At 45.4% G+C, this 22,587-nt stretch overlaps 1 protein-coding gene across 1 annotated transcript in view; it reads right to left on the reverse strand.

Annotated features, from left to right (window-relative positions):
• Positions 1-1,192: 1,192 nt before the first annotated feature.
• The window catches only part of SS18L1 (SS18L1 subunit of BAF chromatin remodeling complex), a 34,682-nt gene continuing 13,287 nt past the window's right edge, over positions 1,193-22,587 (reverse strand). Inside the window, exons 5-11 of the mRNA XM_040331592.1 lie at positions 21,574-21,771; positions 19,686-19,850; positions 17,459-17,560; positions 17,248-17,340; positions 13,862-13,990; positions 11,031-11,158; positions 1,193-1,784 (exon numbers count right to left, since the gene is read on the reverse strand). Of these exons, the coding sequence (XP_040187526.1) occupies positions 1,758-1,784; positions 11,031-11,158; positions 13,862-13,990; positions 17,248-17,340; positions 17,459-17,560; positions 19,686-19,850; positions 21,574-21,771 (842 nt within the window). The 3' untranslated portion in view covers positions 1,193-1,757. The remainder of the gene's footprint in view (positions 1,785-11,030; positions 11,159-13,861; positions 13,991-17,247; positions 17,341-17,458; positions 17,561-19,685; positions 19,851-21,573; positions 21,772-22,587) is intronic.

The following is a 22,587-nucleotide window of genomic DNA, read 5'->3' on the forward strand; positions in this document are numbered from 1 at the left end:
TTGGCCGATCACATGCACCTTCCCAAGAAAAAAAAAAAACCTCTCTAACAATACACACCAAACTGAGCATGTGCAGCCTGTCCCCTGTTCTATCAGGAGATGGATTGGGGACAATGAAAGAAGGAGCGGATGAGATAAAACAGGATCAAACTGCCTTTTTACACAATGCAGAGGATGAACCCCTTAGGTTCCACATTGAGTATAACAAGCATGCTGTTATATACAGACTGATTTTACTGTTGTGGGTTTAGTAACACTTTAAAGTGGCGTTCCACCCAAAAATGGAACTTCCGCTTTTCGGACCCCCCTCCGGTGTCAAATTTGGCACCTTTCAGGGGGGTGCAGATACCTGTGTAATACAGGTATTTGCACCCACTTCCAGGAATGACTCCCACGGGAGTCACTCCACTTCCTGTCCCGCTGCCTTCTGGGAAACACACAGGTACCAGGAGACAGCGGGGACCACTGGGAAAGCGCACATGCGCCGTAGGGAACCGGGCAGTGAAGCCGCACTTCCTGAATTCCCCACCGAGGATGGCGGTGGGGGCAGCAGAGAGACGAGCGATTGCTCGCCTTCTGCTGCCCTCATCGCGGGCGCGCTGGACAGGTAAATGTCCATTTGTTAAAAGTCAGCAGCTGCAGTACTTGTAGCTGCTGGCTTTTAATATTTATTTTTTCGCGGGACCTCCGCTTTAAGTATTCAGCAAAACAAAATTCGGAATAATATTGCTGCTTTTACAGTGGAAAAGAACGCAAACAAAATGAATACATATATAAGAATTGTTTTACCCGTCAAAGGATATGTATTCTGTTCAGCCAGTCTTATGATTCCCACACCCCTACCATAGCATAGCAAGTAGGATGATGTCAATATTTACACCTATCTGCTTACCGGACTGTGAATCAATACTGAAGCAATGCTGATTCGTGGTCCAATAGGCACATTACTAACCTTTAGTCCCCATTCACATCTAGGCGTTTTGTCGCCTGTAGTGCGACGCCGCTGCCGCCAGAGGGATGAAAAGACATTGCCCTCTATGGAGATGGTTCACATCTCCACGCCGAACGCCTGCCGCCTGAAAAAAGGTCCCGGACCTTTTTTTCAGGCGGCTTTCGGCGTTCGGGAACCATCTCCATAGAGGGGCACATCTAGGCGGACAATCGCTGCGTTTTGTCGCCGCAAATCGCGGTACAAAACGCCGCTATTTGCCGCCGCAATTCGCGGGACAAAACGCCGCAAATTTGTCTGCCTAGATGTAAATGGAGCCTAAGGCAGGTAAAACAGGTCACTTATTGCAAGGGTAAGCAACCTCCGCACTCTAGTTGTGGTGAAACTACAAGTCCCATAGACTCAGGCATGCCTCCCAGAGGCATGATGGGATTTGTAGTTTCACCACAGCTGCAGTGCCAAGTTTGCCTACCTCTGACCTAACAAGTTCACAAGCTGTTTGCCTAAAATTCCACTTAAATGACATGACAGGTTCTCTTTGTAATACAAAAATATACATTTAAGCCCTGCTACCGACCATCCATATTCCACCTGTATTTGGGGGGTAAAATATGCCTTTGCTGATAGATCGCACACCGTTCTGGATCTAATAAATGGGAATAATCCACCGACACGGGGTGAAGTCGCCGCATTCCACTCTTCTCCATCTTGAAAATGGTATGTGCAGTAAGCGTTGCTAATAGGCATTGTTCGCAGTCCTGTTAACCTCAGACCTTTGACTTGACTGTCCGAGGGCCAAAGTTCTGGATTACTGCTGATAGTTTCCATACTGACCCTGGAAGGAGAGAACATTATTTATTTCATAACATACAACAGAATTCTAGATTTGTTAACAGCCAATCAAAGATTAGCTTTTTTTTTTTCTGCCTAGTCTAGCAAAAAAAAAACAATTTAATACAGATTAGTTGTTGCGACTTAACCACAAAGACCAGAGCACTTTTTGCGATTCGGCACTGCGTCGCTTTAACTGACAATTGCGCGGTCGTGCGACGTGGCTCCCAAACAAAATTGGCGTCCTTCTTTCCCCACAAATAGAGCTTTCTTTTGGTGGTATTTGATCACCTCTGCGGTTTTTAGTTTTTGCGCTATAAACAAAAATAGAGCGACAATTTTGAAAAAAATTAATATTTTTTACTTTTTGCTATAATAAATATCCCCCAAAAATAGATAAAAAAACGTTTTTCTTCCTCAATTTACATATTTTTCATTAAAAAAAAAAATCGCAATAAGCGTTTATTGAGTGGTTTGCGCAAAAGTTATAGCGTTTACAAAATAGGGGGTATTTTTATGTCTTTCAATATTTTTGTCTTTCAATATTTTTATTGAAAATGAACAATGTTGCCTCAGACATAGGTAACAAATATGAAAAGAACAATCGAGCTCTATCAGATTATATTATTCATACAAAGAGTCATAAGCCTAAAATCTATAGGCAGCAAAACAAAAACAAAAAAAAATAGAGAGACTCAACATAAAATGCAGTTAGCAGGAAAGCTCGTTAATATATCTATATGACATAAAGATAACCAAAGAAAAAACAACACAATGTTCCCTTTAAATCGTATCCCTTCCCTCTTCCGCTGTGAAATCATTCACTGAGTGGTAATAAGAATTAAAAAAAAAAAAGGAAAATACGAATAAAGCTAAGGAGCCATATTCTCGACTCCCTAGGGTCCAACCAGTGGTTGTCCCAGGAAGCCAACACTACCCCAAAATCACAAGAATGATTCATACCAGGAGCAAGATGTATATAAAGAACAGAGGAGGAAGAGGAGAAGGAAGAAAAAGGAGGGGAGGGATTGGGAAGGGTAGGGAAAGACAGGGAAGGACAAGGAAAGGTAAAGAAGGGGGAAAAGAGAAAAAAAAAAAGGGAAACCCCTCCATATACTTCTACCTACATCATATTAACCTAGAGACAGAAGGTCCATTAATGGATCCCACAGTTGACAACAATAACAACAATAGCCAATTCAACATTAAACGGTTTTTTTTTTAAGAGGAAAGAGAGAAAGAGAAAAGAAAAAAAAAAAAAAAGCAAGAAAATAAAGAAAGGGAGAAAGTAAGAGGAGAAGAGAAGAGAAGAGGGTCAGCCAGAGATATTTTATGACGGAGATAAGTAACGTATCCACGGATCCCACGTTACATCGAATTTCTTAGTAGAATCGCGAAGGACACAGGTGAGTCTGTCGTTAACCATGATCCAATTAAGTTTATTCTTCACGTAATCAAGAGGAACCACCGACTGCTTCCAATATCTAGCAATAGTTATTCTTGCTGCCAAAAACATATACGTGATTAACGTCATTGATTTTTTGGGAACCTCACTGGGTAATTTATGAAAAAGCGCTGGTTGCGGGGATCGACGTATATTAACACCCGTTACCGAGTAAATTAAGTTAAATATACGAATCCAAAACTTCATTACCACGGGGCACTGCCACCAAACATGAAGCATTGTACCCATCTGTCCACAACGCCTGAAGCAAATGGGCGATGCGGACGGGTGCATCTTAGCAACTCTGGTCGGGACCAAATACCAACGCAGAAGTGTCTTATAATTTGCTTCAATTAATGTAGTATTAATGGAAATTTTAGATAGAGCGAAGGCAATATCTTGCCAATCCGATAATTCCAACGTGGTATTCAAATCCCGTTCCCATTGTTTCATGTAAGGGAGCTTGGCATCCGGGTCAGTGAGGATAGTGTATACTGTAGATATCCTTCCCCGTAGAAGGCCCTTAGTTTGGCAAGATAATTCAAAATTTGTAAGAACCATGGGTCCAGCCAACTGATTAAGTTTGGATCGTATAAAAGAAATAATCTGGTTATATCTAAATAGTTCACTAGAAGGCATCTGGCATGTATCTGTAAGATATTGTAACGAGTGCGGTTGATCTCCGTCAAGATAATCGCCTATCCTAAGAAGCCCCTTATTTAGCCACCACAGAAACAGCATTGGAGTCATTCCAGGAGAAAATTCGGGGTTAAAGAAAATTGGGGCTAATGGAGTATGAGGGGAGGACAAGGGTTTGCGATGTCTTACTCCATCCCAGATTGCCAATGAATGGGACAGGGTAGGGCACAATATCGGAGGGCGAAGGCGACCAGGAAGCCACATTAAAGAGCCTATAGCAAAGGGGTGACATGAAAGAGCCTCAATAGAGACCCAAAGGGGTGTAGATCCTTTAGCCGTTGTGTAGGAAAGCTGAGTTATTTGAGCCGCCTGATAGTAGGCCTGTAAGTTAGGGAGGCCAAGCCCACCAGATTGTTTCGAGACACATAGAGTCAATTTATTCATTCGCGGTTTTTTATTGTTCCAAACAAAACGGGAAACTTCTGATTGCAATCGTTGTAAATCTCTCCTCGGAACCGCAATTGGCAAAGTCCTAAAATAATAAAGTAACTTGGGTAAAAACGTCATCCTAATAGAATTGATTCTACCGAACCAGGACAAGGGATAATCTGCCCATCGCCGAAGATCCTCCCGAAGTCGACTGAAAAGCGGGGGATAGTTAGCTCGATAAAGAGTATCGATCGAGGGTGTCAACTGAACACCTAAGTATGGCAGCGATTTTTGTGTCCATTGAAATTTATATAGAGTCTTTAAGGTTGAGACCGTCGCGGTGGGTAAAGAAATATTGAGGGCCATAGTCTTTTGGGTATTTAAAGAGAGTCCCGAAATCCGAGAGAACCGATGAAGCAGGGTCAAAAGATTGGGTATGGTCAATTGAGGATTTGTGACATACATAAGAATGTCGTCGGCGAACAGGGAACATTTATGTTCCCGCTGCCCACAACAAATGCCATGTATATCAGGATGGGATCGGATCGATACAGCTAGGGGCTCAATCGCCAAGGCAAACAATAAAGGGGAGAGCGGGCAGCCCTGTCTCGTCCCACGTCGGATAGGAAATGATGCCGATTTATAACCCCGAACAGAAACCTGGGCCGACGGATTACTATAGAGTTGTTTAAGTAATAAAATAAAGGTGGAACCGAATCCAAATGCTTCCAGAGTAGTAAATAAATAGTCCCAATTTAAACTATCAAAGGCCTTGTGAAGGTCCAAAGATAGAAGTAATAATTCCCTCGACACAGGGGCATCCCATTTAGAGCGCACTGCAGAGATCAATGCTATGGAGCGACGAATCTGATCCAGCGTCTGACGCCCGGTTATAAATCCAGATTGATCCTTGTGGACATATTGCTCTAAAAAAGAACCAAGCCGTATGGCTAAAAGTTTTGTCAGGATTTTAAGATCGCAATTAATTAAGGAAATGGGCCGATAATTAAGAATATCTGTAGAATCTTTATGTGGTTTGGGGATAACACTAATGTATGCCCTATTGTCATCTAAAGGAACTGTTCCGCCATCCCGCAAAAAATTAAAGTAGAGAACCATATGAGGAGCCAACTGTTCAGAAAATTTTTTATAATAAATATTAGAGAGGCCATCAGGGCCCGGAGATTTATGTAAGGACAGTACTTTAATAGTATTCTGTATTTCCTCACAGGTAATGGGTTGATCCATAAGCTCTCTATGGGATTCAGTGAGGGATGGCAGTGATAAGGTGTGCAAAAAATCTTCAATGGGGACAGGAGTGTGGTCCTGGGTTGAGTTGTATAATTTAGCGTAAAATTTTTGAAATTCCTGAAGAACTTTATTGGGATGTTGGGAAAGATCGCCATTTGAGAGTCTAATTTTTGGAAGAGCTACGTGGGCATGTTTAGGGGAAAGTTTACGCGCCAACAACGAACCCTGTCGATCCCGCCAAGTAAAAAATTTATGATTAGTCCATCGCAACTGTTTTTCTGCTTTAGTGGTGAGACAAATATTAAGTTCCGTACGTGCCTGTTCAAGTCTAACCAATAGGTCAGGGTGTGGGGAGCGTTTGTGTTGAGTCGCTAATTCTTCGTATTCCGCAGTCTTAACCCGGATTACCTCATCACGAGTTTTTTTAAGTCTGGATGATAACTGAATCAAAAAACCCCGTATGGAAACCTTATGGGCCGCCCAATTAATGGCAGGGGTGGTATCTTCCGCCCGATTGATGTCAAAATACATTTTCAAATGAGAGAGGATTTCTAAACAAGAAGACTCGTCACTAAGCATCGATTCATTCAATCTCCAATGGGATTTAGCTAATCTGACAGATAAGTTAGCGAACACCAATACAATCGGATCGTGATCAGACAACGGCGTCGCAATTATTTTAGCTGAAACCAGTTTAGGCAGTAAGCCCGAGGGGAGAAAAACATGATCGATACGCGAATAACGGTTGTGGGCCCTGGAGAAATGGGAGTAGTCTCGAGTGGTAGGATTGGCCTCCCTCCAAGCATCAATAAAATCATAATGGTGCAACAGCTGGGCAAATTTACGGCTCTGATTAGAAGGGGATCGAAGTTGAGGGTGATGAGACCTGTCCAACATGTGGTCCAGCGCCAAATTAGAATCACCAGCTATAATAACATCACCTTCAAATTCAGAGGCCAAAGAACGAAATAAAGAATCAAAAAAGGCGACCTGGTTCGTGTTAGGAGCATAATAAACTAGGATCGTCACTAAATTCTCCCCCAAGTGCCCTTTCACCAGCAAATACCTCCCCTCTTTGTCCCGTAGTATTTTAGATTCAGTAAATGACAGCCTACTAGACAAACAGAGCGCTACCCCTCGTTTTTTCTCTGTAGCATTAGCAAAATAACAAACAGGATAATTTCTATGCATATACCGGGGAGTAAAGGAAGGAAGGAAATGTGTCTCCTGAAGGGCTACAATATCTGCCCCTATAGACCTATAGTAGTTAAACAATTTGATGCGTTTAGACGGTGAACCCAGCCCTTGAACATTATGTGAAAGCAGTCGTATGGTTCCAATGGAGTCAGCGAACTTAGACATGGCTATGGAAGAAAACAGCTGTAACCACCAGACTCACCCACCAATGTACAGACAATACGAAAGTCCTGACGAGATTCCGGCTGACCCTCAGAAGATAAAAGGAAAAAAAGGTTAAAAGTAGAGAAAGTAAAATAAAAAAAGAGAGAAAAATGACACAAGGGCTTAAAGAAGCCTAGTATCAAGAGGTGTAGCATAAAGTGATTTTTAGATAATATACTACACAAACAATGTAACCAAATAGTCCAGAACTCCAGTTCTGGAAATGTAGGAGTCTCCACCAAAGGTAACCAATGGGAAGAGTCCAACAAATCAGGAGAGAGCATAGCCACCCCCCGGCACATGTATAAAACAACAGGTAATATTACCCCCCAACCCCCACACCAAGTTCAATGACACCCCAAATAGGAGCAAAAACATAGGCAGCAGCTAATGTCCCGCGAAGGGACCACTGAGAAGCCGCCGCTCCACCAACAAGAAAAAATAAAAAAAATAAAGATAAAAAATAAAAAAAAGAGTAACTGGTGTCAGTTAGAAAATTCTCAATTGACTCGGCGAGAAGTCGCAGATTTCCTTGATGTCGGGGAGGACCAAAGCGGCGAAAGCGGAGGACCGCCGGATCTTGCTTGGTTCTGAGACGATGGGTCATGGGAGATAAATCCCAGTTTCAGCATGATTTTTTCACCGTCAGCAAACGTGGAAAAAGAATGTGATCTGTTATTATAGGTGAATTGTAAGCGAAAAGGATAGTTCCAGCGGTAGCGAATATTACGTTGCACCAAAGGCGAAAGCAAAGGTTTAAACGCTCTTCGTTTTTGAATGGTAGCTTGGGAAATATCCGCAAAAATCTGAAGCTTGCAACCTTCAAATTCCAGATCCGGGTGCTCTCTGGCGTACCTCATGACCGCTTCTTTGACCCTGAAAAAATGAGGCTTCACAATCACATCCCTGGGAGGACCATCTTGTTTCGGAGGGACAAGAGCTCTATGAATACGATCAATTTCCGTGTGGATTTCGTCAATATCAGGGATAGCAGATTGCATTAAAAAGTAAGCGACAGAGGGTAGATCTTTAATCGTTTCTGGTAGACCGCGGATACGAAAATTATATCGCCTGGCGCGATTTTCAAGGTCGTCGATTTTAGCGTAAGCATCTTCCAAGCGATCATAAAGTTCAGTAATCATATTAGAATTCTGCGCCACTTTGTGAACAGTGTCATCAACTTTGGATTCAATGCTATCTAAACGACAGCCAAGCTCCTGAAAATCTTGCTTTATATCTGCAGCCAGTTTAGTGGTAGCTTTTCCCAACTCCCTCTGTAACATATCTGCAAAACGTGCCAGAAGAATGGTATCTGGAGAATATGGGAGCGGTGTAGGCAAAAGAGCCACGGACCCTCCAGGGCTATCAACATCAGTGTCCTGGCTACTGGGCTGCATCCTGTCATTGTCTATTTCTTCACTGGCCTGGCTAAGAAATATGTCTGCCATGTCTCTATCCAGAGCTGAGGAAGCATTGGAAGCAGGGCTTGGAGAAGACAGGGCCTGCGAATAGGACTTGGCAGGGCTGGTGGAAACACAGGGAGGGTCAGTCAGCTCACCTGTAAGCAGAGGGTTCTTGGCTGGAGGAGGCACACTGTTATTCCCCGAAGCTGGGGGCTTCCCCTCAGTTCCCTGTGTCCTCCGTCCATCTGACTGTATGGCGCTCGTTGCGGTCGCCATCTTGGATTCCTTCCCTGACCCACGAGGCTGGCAGCGTGATTCGCCGGTCCTCCCCGCCGACCGGATGGACATGGAGCGGGTCTCCGTAGTGAGCCCCAGGTGTCGCCGACCACGTCCGAGAGTAGGCTGGGTTGGGGAGCTGCTAATTCTCGCTCAAAGTGCCGGGGATATTTTTTTTTTTTTACTAGTAATGTCGGCGATCAGCGATTTTTTTTCGGTACTGCGACATTATGGCGGACACTTCGGACACATTTTTGGGACCATTGGCATTTTTATAGCGATCAGTGCTATAAAAATGCATGGAGTACTATAAAAATGCCACTGGCAGTGAAGGGGTTAACACTAGGGGACGGGGAAGGGGATAAGTATGTTTCCTGGGTGTGTTCTAACTGTAGGGGGGGTGGATTGACTAGTGGAAATGACTGATCGCTGTTCATACATTGTATGAACAGAATATCAGCATTTCTCTCCCTGACAGGAGCGGGAGCTGTGTGTTTACACACACAGCTCCCGGTCCCTGCTCTGTAACGAGCGATCACCTGTGCCCGGCGGCGAACGCGCCCGCCGGGCACTCGCACGGGAGTCAGGGGCGAGCAGTGGCCTGCGCGAGAGCAGACGTATAGCTACGCGCTCTCGCGCAGGGGAGCCGACCTGCCGCCGTATAACTGCGGCGGCTGGTCGGCAAGCAGTTAAAGAGGAAGTAAACGCTAATGGGTTTTACTTCCTCTTTGTTTCCCTGCAAAGGTAAAGCATAATGGGCTACTATGCATGCAGCGCCCGCAATGTCGCAATTAATAAAGCATCTGCAAGGATTTGCCGGCTCTGTCATTTGTTGATGATGGTGCGTCAACTGAACAATGGAGCAAAAGGGCATTAAATTGAAGAAGAGAATAAGTGGGTTGGGGAGGTAAAATGACACAGTCTCTTTATAGCGAACCCCCTGACCCATTTATACTCACCTTGGCTGCTCAGACCCTAATGCTGTCTCCTGGGAGAAGGTCTCATGCTCCACAACTTATGATGGTGCTTCAGTTGAGCAAAGGAGCAGTGGGTCAGTGCAGAGAAGGAGAGTAAAAGTGGGTTTGGCAAACAGTGTTAGAGTTTCATGATGGCCCACCGCCTGACTCATTTAAACTTATCTTGGCTGTTTTGGTCTGTGTACTGCATTCTCCAGGATGGTCTTCAACCAGGTATGATGAAGCTTCAACTGAGCAATGAAGCAGTAGGAGAAGGGGGCTGGGAAGGCAAAATGATAGTCTCTTGATCACCCACCCCTGACACATTTATACTTATCTTGGCTGCATAAGCCTGGGCACTGCATCCTGGGAGAAGGTCCCAAGCTCCACCATGCCCAGAAGACATCCTTAGAGAAGGTCCCAAGCTCCACCATGCCCAGAAGACATCCTCAGGGAAGGTCCCAAGCTCCACCATACCCAGAAGACATCCTTGGAGAAGGTCCCAAGCTCCACCATGCCCAGAAGACATCCTCAGGGAAGGTCCCAAGCTCCACCATACCCAGAAGACATCCTAGGAGAAGTTCCCAAGCTCCACCATGCCCAGAAAACATCCTGGGAGAAGATCCCAAGCTCCACCATGCCCAGAAGACATCCTAGGAGAAGGTCCCAAGCTCCACCATACCCAGAAGACATCCTAGGAGAAGTTCCCAAGCTCCACCATGCCCAGAAAACATCCTGGGAGAAGATCCCAAGCTCCACCATGCCCAGAAGACATCCTAGGAGAAGGTCCCAAGCTCCACCATACCCAGAAGACATCCTAAGAGAAGGTCCCAAGCTCCACCATGCCCAGAAAACATCCTGGGAGAAGGTCTCAAGCTCCACCATGCCCAGAAGACATCCTGGGAGAAGGCCCCAAGCTCCACCATGCCCAGAAGACATCTTGGGAAAAGGTCCCAAACTCCACCATTCCCAGAAGACATTCTCCACCATGCCGAGAAGAACCAGGTATGATGGTAGTTCAACGGAGAAATGAAGCAGCAGGGTAGTGTGATGGAAAGAATCAGTGGGTTGACCCATTTATACACACCTTGGCTGCTCAAGCCTAAGCACTGCATCCTGGGAGAAGGTCTTTTGCTCCACCATGCACAGAAGAACCAAGTATTATGGTGCTTCAACTGAGCAATGAAGCAATAGGTCAGTGTGATGAAGGAGAAAATCATTGGGTTGGGTAGGCAAAATTACAGCCTCTTGATAGCCCACCCTCTGACCCATTTATACTCAAACTTGGCTGCTCATGCCCAAACACTGTTTCCTAGGAGAAGGTCTCAATCTCCACAACTTATGATGGTGCTTCAGTTGAGCAATGGAGAAGTGGGTCAGTGCAGAGAAGGAGGGTATAAGTGGGTTTGGGAGGCAAAGTGACAATCTCTTTTTATAAGTTCTAGTCTTACCTCGCCGTAACCATATGGCCTCTGTTGCTGGGCTGAGGAAGCTGTCTGGGGTGTCCGGTAGCTAGAGTATGGCTGGCTCTGGCCTTGCTGGTAGGTGGAATACTGTGAAGAAGAGCCTTGTGCTGGAACTGAGAAGAAGAACATATGTTGAATTTTATATAAAATGTGCAGCACAGTGTATACTGTTTACTCCCTTTTCTTCATAATGTACTGTTCGCCACCCCCAGCAAAGTGCACAATGTTTTTTTTACCCCCCCCCCCCCCCCCCTCCCTACCAGGTCCGTACCGCGCGGCAGGAGATTTAGTTTTCTGTTCCCGGCCAGACTGACAGGAAGTAAGCACTCAGGCCCGGATCCACAAAGATCTGCCTATCTTTAAGGCAGGCGTAGCGTATCTCAGATACACTACGCCGCCGTAACTTACAGCGTATTTTCCGTATCCACAAAGAATCGCGCCGTAAGTTACGGTGGCGTAGTGTAACCATGTCGGCGTAAGGGCGCGCAATTCAAATGGATAAGATGTGGGCGTGTTTTATGGTAATTCATCTTGACCCCACGTAAATGACGTTTTACGCAAACGATGGAAAATTTGACGCTGGCCTGACGTCCATACTTAACATTGCGTACGCCTCATAGAGCAGGGGTAACGCTACGCCGGAAAAAAGCCTTACGTAAACGACGTAAAAAAATGTGCCGGGCGGACGTACGTTTGTGGATCGCCGTATCTAGCTCATTTGCATACTCTATGCGGAAATCAGCGGAAGCGCCACCTAGCGGCCAGCCTAAATATGCGCCAGCGTAAATATGCACCGACGCCAGTCGGATCGAGCCCACATTCAGTCTTATCTTGTTTTGTGGATACAAAACAAAGATATACGACGGGGCATCGTAGAAATTACGCGGCGTATCAATAGATACGCCGACGTAATTTCTTTGTGGATCTGGGCCTCGGTGTGCACTTCCTGTCAGTCCGGCCGGGAACAGGAAACTGAATCTCCTGTACCGCGCGGTACCTGGCCGGAGTCTGGACTGACAGGAGGAAGGAAGAGGAGCTTGGCAACGCTACAGAGAAGGGGAAGTCAGTGACGACTCGAGGCAGCAGTGCTGTGCTGCAGGCTCTCTATAGAGCGCTCAATCGGCCGCAGCATATAGGAAGCTTAGCGCGGCAAGGGCCCTGCTTGGGGCCGCAGGCCAGCTCGGGGCCCCAAGCAATTGCTTGGTTTGCTTGCCTTGTTGCCTGAGTGCTTTCACACTGGGGCAGTGCGCTTGCAAAACGGGAAAAAAAGTCCTGCAAGCAGCATCTTTGGGGTGGTGTGGGAGCGCCATATACAGCACTTCTATTCTATTGGAATGAATGGGCAGCGCTTCCGAAGCACCTGAAAAGTGCTTCAACACAGGCGCTATTAACCCCTTTTTCGGGGTTTAAAGCGCCCTGCTAGCGGCTGAAAAGCGCAGCTAAAACTAGCGGCGCTTTACCACTAAAAGACCCACCACCCCAGTGTCTAAGTACCCTTACCGTTATCAGATGCATTTATGCTGATTGCAATACCCTTGCTCACCTTCCATGTTTAAGGCGTCATTCAAACAAGCGGGCAGGGAGCGGTAAAATCAAACAGTTGAGTCAGGGTCTTGCTGCCCCCTGACCGCCCGCCTGAACACTGACATCAAGCCGATTGTGGATGTACATATGCCACGTCCATATTAAATACTAAACAGTGTGTCACATTTGATGGGGGATGCCGCCACCAAACACGACTAATACAAGTCCATGTGGCCGCACCACCACCTTGTGCAATGCATGCGATAGTGCGGCATTCACAGGATTAAAACCTCCCCCGCTCTTCAGAGGGCACCTTAAAAAAGTGCCACATTTTGCATTTCTGCTAGGCCTAAGGGACATTTGAAAAATGTGAAAACCCCAAGCAAACTCTATGCAGACAGTGTCCCTGGTGGGAAACGCACGCATGACCCAAGTGCTGTAAAGAAACATTGTTGATCAATTAGCTACTGTGCCTCCCATTACATAAATATAAAGGCCCAGATTCTTAAACAAGATACGACGGCGTATCTCCATATACGCCGTCGTATCTCTAAGTTGCGCGGTCGTATCTATGCGCCTGATTCTTAGAATCAGTTACGCATAGATTTCCCTTAGATCCGACAGGCGTAACTGTGTTCGAACCGTCGTATCGTAAATGCATATTTACGCTGGGCGCTAGGTGGCGCTTCCGTCGAATTCCGCGTTGAGTATGCAAATTAGGAATATACGCAAATTCCCGAACGTACGCCCGGCCGACGCAGTAAAGTTACGCCGTTTACGTTAGGCTTTTCCCGGCGTATAGTTGCCCCTGCTATATGGTGGCATAAGTGCGGCGTAACAATGTTAAGTATGGCCGTCGTTCCCGCGTCGAAATTTGAAAAAGTTACGTCGTTTGCGTAAGTCGTCCGTGAATGGGGCTGGACGTCATTTACGTTCACGTCAAAACCAATGACGTCCTTGCGGCGTACTTTGGAGCAATGCACACTGGGAAATTCCACGGACGGCGCATGAGTCGTTCGGGAAAAATGTCAATCACGTCGGGTCACAATACATTTACATAAAACACGCCCCCCTGATCCAAATTTGAATTAGACGAGCTTACGCCGGCCGATTTACGCTACGCCGCCGCAACTTACGGAGCAAGTGCTTTGATAATACAGCACTTGCCCGTGTAAGTTGCTGAGGCGTAACGTAAATCAGATACGTTACGCCCGCACAATTTTACGCGGATGTACGAGAATCTGGGCCAAAGCATTTTGTGCCACGGCTTTATACAACAGTGTCCTTCTCACCGTATCCTTGCTGCTGCTGCCCCGCATAGTTCTGCTGATTGGAGTACTGCTGCTGCTGGGAGTACGCCTGTTGCTGCCCCGCTCCCTGCTGATATCCGCTCTGCTGCTGGCTGTACTGGGTGGTTCCTCCTGCACAGAAAAAAAGTTATTACAGTGCGGGACTTTCACAACTCCATTTATTGTATACCATTCTTTGCTTTCATGGTTTACTACTTGAGCTTACTGAAGGGACTATCCCCAGGCAATACTTTGTTTTGGGTATAGAAGAAAAGAGTTAACATTTCAATCTGTGACCGTATTGGGAAGATTTCAACCACTTACGGACCACCCGCCGCCATCATACGGCAGCTGTTTGATGTTGAGTACCGGGATTATGGCAGCAGATAGCTGCCATAACTCCGGTATTTTCTGGCAGGCAGTCCTCTTTCAGATAAAAATGGTCTCTGCGGAGGATTCGCTGCAAGATCCCTTTTATAGGCGGCGGGAGAGGCGCCGCTTCTGGTGGTCTCCACCGCTTACCAGAGCCGTCGGTGGCAACGAAGACGATCGGCTCCTTTCCCCTCTGAGGCATAGAGTCGAGTAAGGGAAAAATGGCCCCACTCGGCTCCATACCATTGGATGATGGAAGCAACGTCAAACATCACTTCCGCCCGATAGCCTAAAAGGGGGAAAAAAAAAAAAAAGGACTTTGTTTTGCTTTTAAGTGTAAATGTGAGATCTGAGGTCTTTTTGACCCCAGATCTCACATTAAAGAGGTACTGTCATGCTTTTTTGTATTACTTGTAATAGGAATAAAAGTGACCCAAATTAATTTTAGTAAAATAAATACGTTTTTTTTTTAAAGCGCCTCGTCCCGCCAAGCTCATGCGCAGAAGCGAACGCATACGTAAGTCGCACCCGCATATGAAAACAGTGTTCAAATCACACATGTGAGGTATCGCCATGATCGGTAGAGGGAGAGCAATAATTCTATCCCAAGGCCTCCTCTGTAATTCAAAACTGGTATTTTTCTAAAGAACAGTAAATACGTTTGGCTGGAATTAGGCTTTAGGATTAGCAAGATTGACTTGCCCACTCTTTTAGCTTACCCCTTACACTCACCGGGGCAGATTCAGATACAATTGTGTATCTTTCTGCGGGCGTAACATATCTCAGATACGTTACGCCGCCGTAAATTTGGGCGCAAGTTCCGTATTCAGAAAGAACTTGCGCCCTTAGTTACGGCGGCGTAACGTATGTTGTCCGGCGTAAGCCCGCCTAATTCAAATGGGGATGATGTGGGCGTGTTTTATTTAAATGAATGGTGACCCCGCGTATTTGACGTATTTTAAGAATGGTGCATGCGCCGTTCGTGAAAAAATCCAAGTGCGCATGCTCGAAATTACGCCGCAAATCGTCATTGCTTTAGACGTGAACATAACTTACGTACAGCCCTATTCGCGAACGACTTACGCAAACGACATAACATTTTCAAAACACAATGCACAACAAAGTGGGTTATGATTGTAATGGTCATGTGCAGACCAAACTAAAATAATTTGTAAACTTGAAAATAAATAACCATCAATATGGGAAATCATGGATTGAAATGTCAGTCCATAAAACAAAATAGATGCATGAAACATTGATAACAATCAATACGGGTAGCTAAAAGTGCTAAACTACAGCCAACTGCTGTTACTATGGAGGTGCTGCATTAAGACCCATTCACACCAGAAACTGCACATTTTTGATTGCATGTTTATATGCGTTTGAAGCACGCTTGACGCATGCTTGAGTGCATTTTGCGCTGCGTTTGCAGTGAGTTTTTCAAAAAAAATTTGGGTTTGGCTTTCGTAGTGCGTTCCCTGCATTTGCAGTGCAGAAAAACTTTTTTGAAAACTGCGCTGCAATGATGTGAACTATGCCCATAGGATTACCTTGATTTTGGGCTGTCTATGCAGTTGTAGTGCAGTTCAAAATGCATCCAACTGCAGCCAAATGCATTCAGTGTGAAAGGGCCCTTAGAGTCTCCGTGGGTGCTCGCTTTACAACTGTATAGAGACAAAAGAAAAAAAGGAAAGGCGCAAACCCCATAGTGTAGCATATAGATTAAAGAAAAATGTATTAAATGATAAAATTGCACTCACAAAATGAATGGCATATACTGAGCTAGACATGAAAAGGGAATCACCGCTCAAGGTGGGTCTACTAAGCAATCAAGAACCTCTCAGGAAACCGAGGGTGCCGGTGATCTGCCGTGCTGTTTTCAGCTATCGTGGAAGTTCCAGCACATGCGCAAGCTGATGTGCTGAGATGGTTCCAGCTATCGGGAAAGTTCCTTCAAGGACTGCGCAGGCGCAAACTTGCTGACGGAAATCTCCGAACCGCGGCCGGCATCCAGGGCGACGTGGATTTCGAGGTAAGTGGCCAGTCTGCCTCACGTCCTCGCTGCCCTCGGACTGCTCGCTCGGCCTCCTGGCTCTTTTTTTAACATCCTCCAATCCACGGGGATGTTAAAGAATGAGCCTGGATGCCGGGCGAGGTTCGGAGATTTCCGTCGGGAAGTTTGGGCCTGCGCAGACTTCCAAGGAACTTCTCCGTTAGGGGAACATAGAGGACAAGTCACTGGCAATGCACTAGGCAAATGATAGAAACTTCAAAAGGATGGACAGCCACACTCCAAAAAAACTTGTCTTTATATGTAAAATCAATAGAAAATGCACCACAGAAAAGCAGCAAAAATTGGGAAAATAATAGCCTACGCGTTTCACACTGTCTCGGTGCTTATTGAGCCATGAATAAGCACTGAGACAATGTGAAACGCGTAGGATATTCTTTTCCCAATTTTTGCTGCTTTTCTGTGGTGCATTTTCTATTGATTTTAAGAATAAAGACAACTCAAGAGTTTTTTTGGAGTGCGGCTGTCCATCCTTTTGAAGTTTCTATCATTTACTGAGCTAGACAAGCCGGGAATCACAGGAGAGTAGCCAGAAACCCCAGCCTGAGGTGGAGGAAGAAGCTAGATCGCTTTAAAACGTGTCCTTGTCCTGCGCACGTGCGAACGAGTGGCATTGGGCGGCTTCCAGGTTTGGGTCCTAGAATCGTCTCTTCCGTAGTTTAGTGAAAGTGGCTCCTTCCCATGTCTGTGTGCTCCATCCCCCACGACAGTGGCCAAGGCTGGGGTTTCTGGCTACTCTCTTGGCATACATGGTCCAGAGGCTTTGTCGGGGTGTCTCGTTCAGTATAATCCATTCATTTTGTGAGTGCAATTTTATCATTTAATACATTTATCTTTTTTCTATATTCTACACTAAGGGGTTTGCTCTTTTCCTCTACCACTATATAAAGAATGATGATTAGAAGCCACAGATATACGGGATTCTTTTTTTTTTTATTCTTCTGACCTCCTTCATAGTAATGTTGCGAGGAGTCATCGAACGTCCTGTCGTAGCTCTGCTCCCCATAGGAAGATTGTTGGTAAGCGTACTCACTGTGTCCTTGAAACAGAGAATAAGCCCATCAAGCATCAAATAAAAGAATATACAAAACAATGTATCAGGTTGAAGTGTCTGGAAACAGAACAATCTGTAATCTTTGTATACCTACTAGACTTACCATCTGTGTAATACTGCTGGCTAATAGGTTCAGAGGAACTTTGGCTGTGTCCATATTGCTCGCTATAATACTCTTCTTGGCCAATGTATTGCTGTGCAGAGCCTGAAAGTAAATATAACACATATTACACATATACAGCTATGCGAGACAAAACAATGAGGACTCCGGGAATGTCCTTCACCCCTGAGGTTACTGTTTACTGGACTGTGCAAAACAAGGCAGAACTAAAAGATGCACAGACAATATATTAATGGTAGAAAATGATTTAAATTGGACCTGAACTCAAAAAGTTTAGATTTGCTATGTTATAGGGAACATCGAAAAGTTTTAACTGTGCCTATGCAGCACCCTAAAAAAAAACTACCTTCTGTCTTGAATTCCTCCTGACTAAGGATGAGCTCCGGCTGTGAGAACATCCAAGGTGCTGCAGCCTGTCACTGCCAGTGTAATATGATTTGGTGATGCCACTTCTGTGCTGCGCACTGTTCTCCTTGCTGAAGGGAAATCTGTACCTGAGGGCCTGCAGTGCAAGGATCTCCTTGCTTGAGCTTCATTCATTCTATAGTTCTGTGCTTCTTCCTCCTCTTCATGAGCTTTAAAGCTGTGAGATCATCCGAGGCACTGCAGCCTCTGACTGCTAGTCTAATGAGATTTGGTGATGTGTCTTCTGTGCTGCACTGTTCTCCTTGCTGAAAGGGAAGCTGTACCTGAGGACCTGCAGTGCAAGAATCTCCTTGCTTGAGCTTCATGCATTCTATAGATCTGTGCTTACCCCTCCTCTCCATGAGCTTCATAGCTTTAAAGTGGTTGCAAACCCTTGCAGACCACTTTAACCTACAGGTAAGCCTAGATTAAGGCTTACCTGTAGGTGCAACAAATATCTCCTAAACCTACACAGTTTAGGAGATATTTGCAAAAGAAAGGCACCGATGTCTACGGCGCACAGGCGCAGTGAGCATGCAGTTACTAATGGCGATCATGCCGTTAGTGGCGGCACCCACGCGCATACGATGGAGTGACGTAATCGCGGCTCCTGCCAGTCACATCGCCGGAGCCGTGATATGCAGAAGTCACTCGTGGAGAGATGGTGCCAACGGAGGAGGTGACCGAGCACTGCTGCGGGGGCTTCGATCTCAGGTAAGTACTTTGCATACAAGCTCATTATGCCTTTGCCTTGCAGTGTGTTTAAAAAAAAAAAAAAGAAGAGGGTTTACTTCCTTTTTAAGATCATCCAATGCACTGCAGCCTATGACTGCTAGTCTAATGAGATCTGGTGATGCCTCTTCTGTGCTGCAAACTGTTCTCCTTGCTGAACGGGAAGCTGTACCTGAGGACCTACAGTGCAAGAATCTCCTTGCTTGAGCTTCATTCATTCTATAGATCTGCGCCTCCTCCTCTCTATGAGCTTCATGGCTGTGAGATCATCCAAGGCACTGCAGCCTATGACTGCAAGTCTAATGAGATCTGGTGATGCCTCTTCTGTGCTGCAAACTGTTCTCCTTGCTGAAGAGGAAGCTGTACCTGAGGACCTGTAATGCAAGGATCTCCTGGCTTGAGCTTCATTTATTATATAAGTCCTCCCTTCATCTCTCCTGCTGTTTCTTGAATATTACCCACTGGCCATTAGGTAACCTGGGGGGTAGCTCTAAAATGAGGCAACAAAGCCCTGCTTCCACCAATACAGCTTCCTTCGAAGAGATAGTAGTAGTTCCAGACCGATTAGTAAAAGTCAAAATCATTTGATTGGTTCACAGATAAAAAAAATAGCCAAAAGTATTTTAGGGCCATAAAACACTCCCTTTTCATCAGAGCAAGACCTTGAATTGGAAGAAAAAGTTTTCTTATACTTTACCACTACTGCTAATAACACTTTTACCACTGGTCACTGATTCCCTTGATTAATTAACTCCTTTCCTAAGCAGATTACCATATAAAAGCTTGAGAGGCAATTCAAGTTTTTGATTATATCTCAAGCCCTGATGAAGAGGGGAGAGTTTTTGGCAGTTTTTTTTTTATCTGTGAACTATAAAGTGATTTGGAATCCTTTACCAATTGGTCTGGCGCCCCTTCTGTGTTCTGGGTGCTGTGCTTTGGTGCACAGCTTCCATGATTCAGGACCTCTTTAAAACACCTGAACCAAGGATTGTGATTGCAAAGTTGGCAAGAAATCATATTTGTCATTGTTACTGCGGTTTACTGACACACCAGATGAATGAGGTCTCCTCACCTTGCTGTGATGGTCTGTATGGTCCCAAAGGCCTCTGACCCATCATGCTGCTTCCTTGGTTACTCTGGCTCATTATGGAGATGGAAGATTGCCCTTGGTAGTGCTGACCTCCACCTTGTGCAGTGGTGTAATGCGAGCTGGCAGCTTGCTGGTGCATCATGGACACTGTGGGTATATAATGGAGCAAAAAGACCATTTGTCAACATGCAGATAGATATCAGAAGCAGAGCTAAGCCATTCTTTACAGTGGGCAACATTGGTTAAATTAAAAGAGCAGTATGGCCAAAGCTGCATTCTCCTTACTTCTCTTATAGGTCATAGGAGTGAACTTACTTGTGCTCTCCTGTGACCAAGAATAACAAAGCCACTCCAGGCTCTGGAAGGATCTCGGCAATAATGTTGGGATCCACCCAAATGCCTGACTGGCAGCTGGCTCAGCCTCTCAGTGCGCTGCAAAGAGCATGAACCAGCTCCTCCCGTCTCCCTTCTAAGCCTGGTGCTCCAGTGAGCAATGGAGGGGAAAAGCAGAGAGCTGTGACTGACAGTCACCACTCTCTACTCAGAGCAGACCGAGAACTGAGCGATCAGAGGTCATGTGATCGCTCAGCTCTCTGGCTTCAAGCCGGCGGGGGACAGTTGCAGCATCACACAGGTGCTGCAAAATAGTGAGACTGAGTCTGTTAGCCGGATTCATAAAGAGTTAAGCCGGCGTATCAGTAGATACGCCGGTGTAACTCTGAATCCAAGCCGTCGTACATTTAAGTGTATTCTCAAAATTGAGTTACACTTAAATGTAGCTAAGATACGACTGCCTGCGCCGTCGTATCTTAGCTGTCTAGTTCCGCCGGCCGATAGGGGCGTGAACGCTTATTTACGCCTAGAAAGCGTAAATCAGCGAGATACGCCAATTCACGAACGTACGCTTGCCTGTCGCAGTAAAGATACGCCGTTTACGTAAGGCGTTTTCAGGCGTAAAGTTAGTTCAACAAAAAGTTGGACTAGCCAATGTTAAGTATGGACGTCGTTCCCGCGTAGATTTTTGAAATTTTTATGTCGTTTGCGTAAGTCGTCCGTGAATGGGGCTGTACGTAATTTACGTTCACGTCGAAAACAAATAAGTCCTTGCGGCGTACTTTGGAGCATGCGCACTGGAATATGTCCATTGGAGCATGCGCCGTTCGTTAAAAACGTCAATCACGTCGGGTCACGAGTTATTAACATAAAACACGCCCCCCCGTTCTTCATTTGAATTAGGCGCCCTTACGCCGGCCCATTTACGCTACGCCGCCTTAACTTAGGAGGCAAGTGCTTTGTGAATACAGCACTTGCCTCTCTAACTTACGGCGGCGTAGCGTATATGCCACACGCTTTGAGAATACAGCACTTGCCCGTGTAAGTTGCGGAGGCGTAGCGTAAACCAGATACGTTATGCCCGCACAATTTTACGCGGATGTACGAGAATCTGGCCCTTTCTGTCCTGGTGGCAAGGGTGTCCAGGACAAAAAGAAGAGAATAAATCGTGTCACCAAAGGCAATAAAAACGGCACGAGAACGAGTAATGAGGAAGAAGTGGCATCATAGTTTGATGATGAGAATAAACCGTGTGATTGGTTAGGAACAAGCAGTGAAATGAATGAAGGGGAGTTTATAGTTGGTCACACGCATTATAATCTGATTGTGCCATCTTTGAAAAATCTTTTAGGTTTGCCAACATCTATGTAGTGCAAAGGACTACCTAAATCCTCCATTCATTTTCAATCTGATCAGAAAAGCCGGCCTACTATACTGTATATGTGCTAGAAATTGTACAATCAGATTGTAACAAGCGTGACCATTTGCATAGCCCAACATAAAACAAATACGATTCGGGTCACAGTATTCATCTTACCTGGGTTGGTCGGCAAGTTTATATTAGCCCTCGACACATAGTTGGCTATGGTGCCCTGGCTTTGCATCGGCAGATTCTGAGAGCTGGGCACAGCATGGCTATATCCAGGAGCTGTGCCATGCGAACTCCCTGCCATACTCATGCTGGTTGTGGGCATCGTGGCTTGACCAGACTGCTGCAGAGACACATGATTGGGCCCTAAAACAATTAGAAGGCAAAAGTACACTAACAATCAGAATTTCATGAAAGTAAACCCTATCTTGTCTGTTTTACCAGGATAATTACTGATATTGTGGAATATGCTTAAGGGCCTATGCACACGGGCATCATAAAATAATGATATCTATGCAGGATCTGATGCCGCGTACACACGGTCGTTTTTCGGCATGAAAAAAACGAAATTTTTTAAAATGTCATTTAAAATGACCGTGTGTGGGCTTCACATCATTTTTCGGCTTCTGAAAAACGACAAAAAAATAATTCGAACACGCTGCATTTTTAATGTTCGTTTTAAACTATGTTGTTTTTCGGGTTGTAAAAAATGATCGTGTGTGGGCTAAAACGACGTAAAAAACCTGCGCATGTTCAGAAGCAAGTTATGAGATGGGAGCGCTCGTTCTGGTAAAACTACCGTTCATAATGGAGTAAGCACATTCATCACGCTGTAACAGACAAAAAAGCGCAAATCGTCTTTTACTAACACAAAATCAGCTAAAGCAGCCCAAAGGCGAATGGAACTTCCCCTTTATAGTGCCGTTGTACGTCACTGCGCTTTGCTAGATAATTTTTTAAAAACGATGGTGTGTGGGCAACGTAGTTTTTAACGATGAAGTTGGAAAAACGTCGGTTTTTGTCATGATGAAAAATTTCATTTTTTTTCATGCCGAAAAACGACCGTGTGTACGCGGCATTACTGGCAGAAAGATCCTGCATAAAAATAAAAGATAAAACACATGTAATGGTCAATAAGGTTCCTCCATTTACATGTGTTTAGGTGCGTAAACATCCGCAAAA

This window comes from Rana temporaria, chromosome 12, assembly GCF_905171775.1.
Source record: "Rana temporaria chromosome 12, aRanTem1.1, whole genome shotgun sequence".
Classification (NCBI taxonomy): domain Eukaryota; kingdom Metazoa; phylum Chordata; class Amphibia; order Anura; family Ranidae; genus Rana; species Rana temporaria.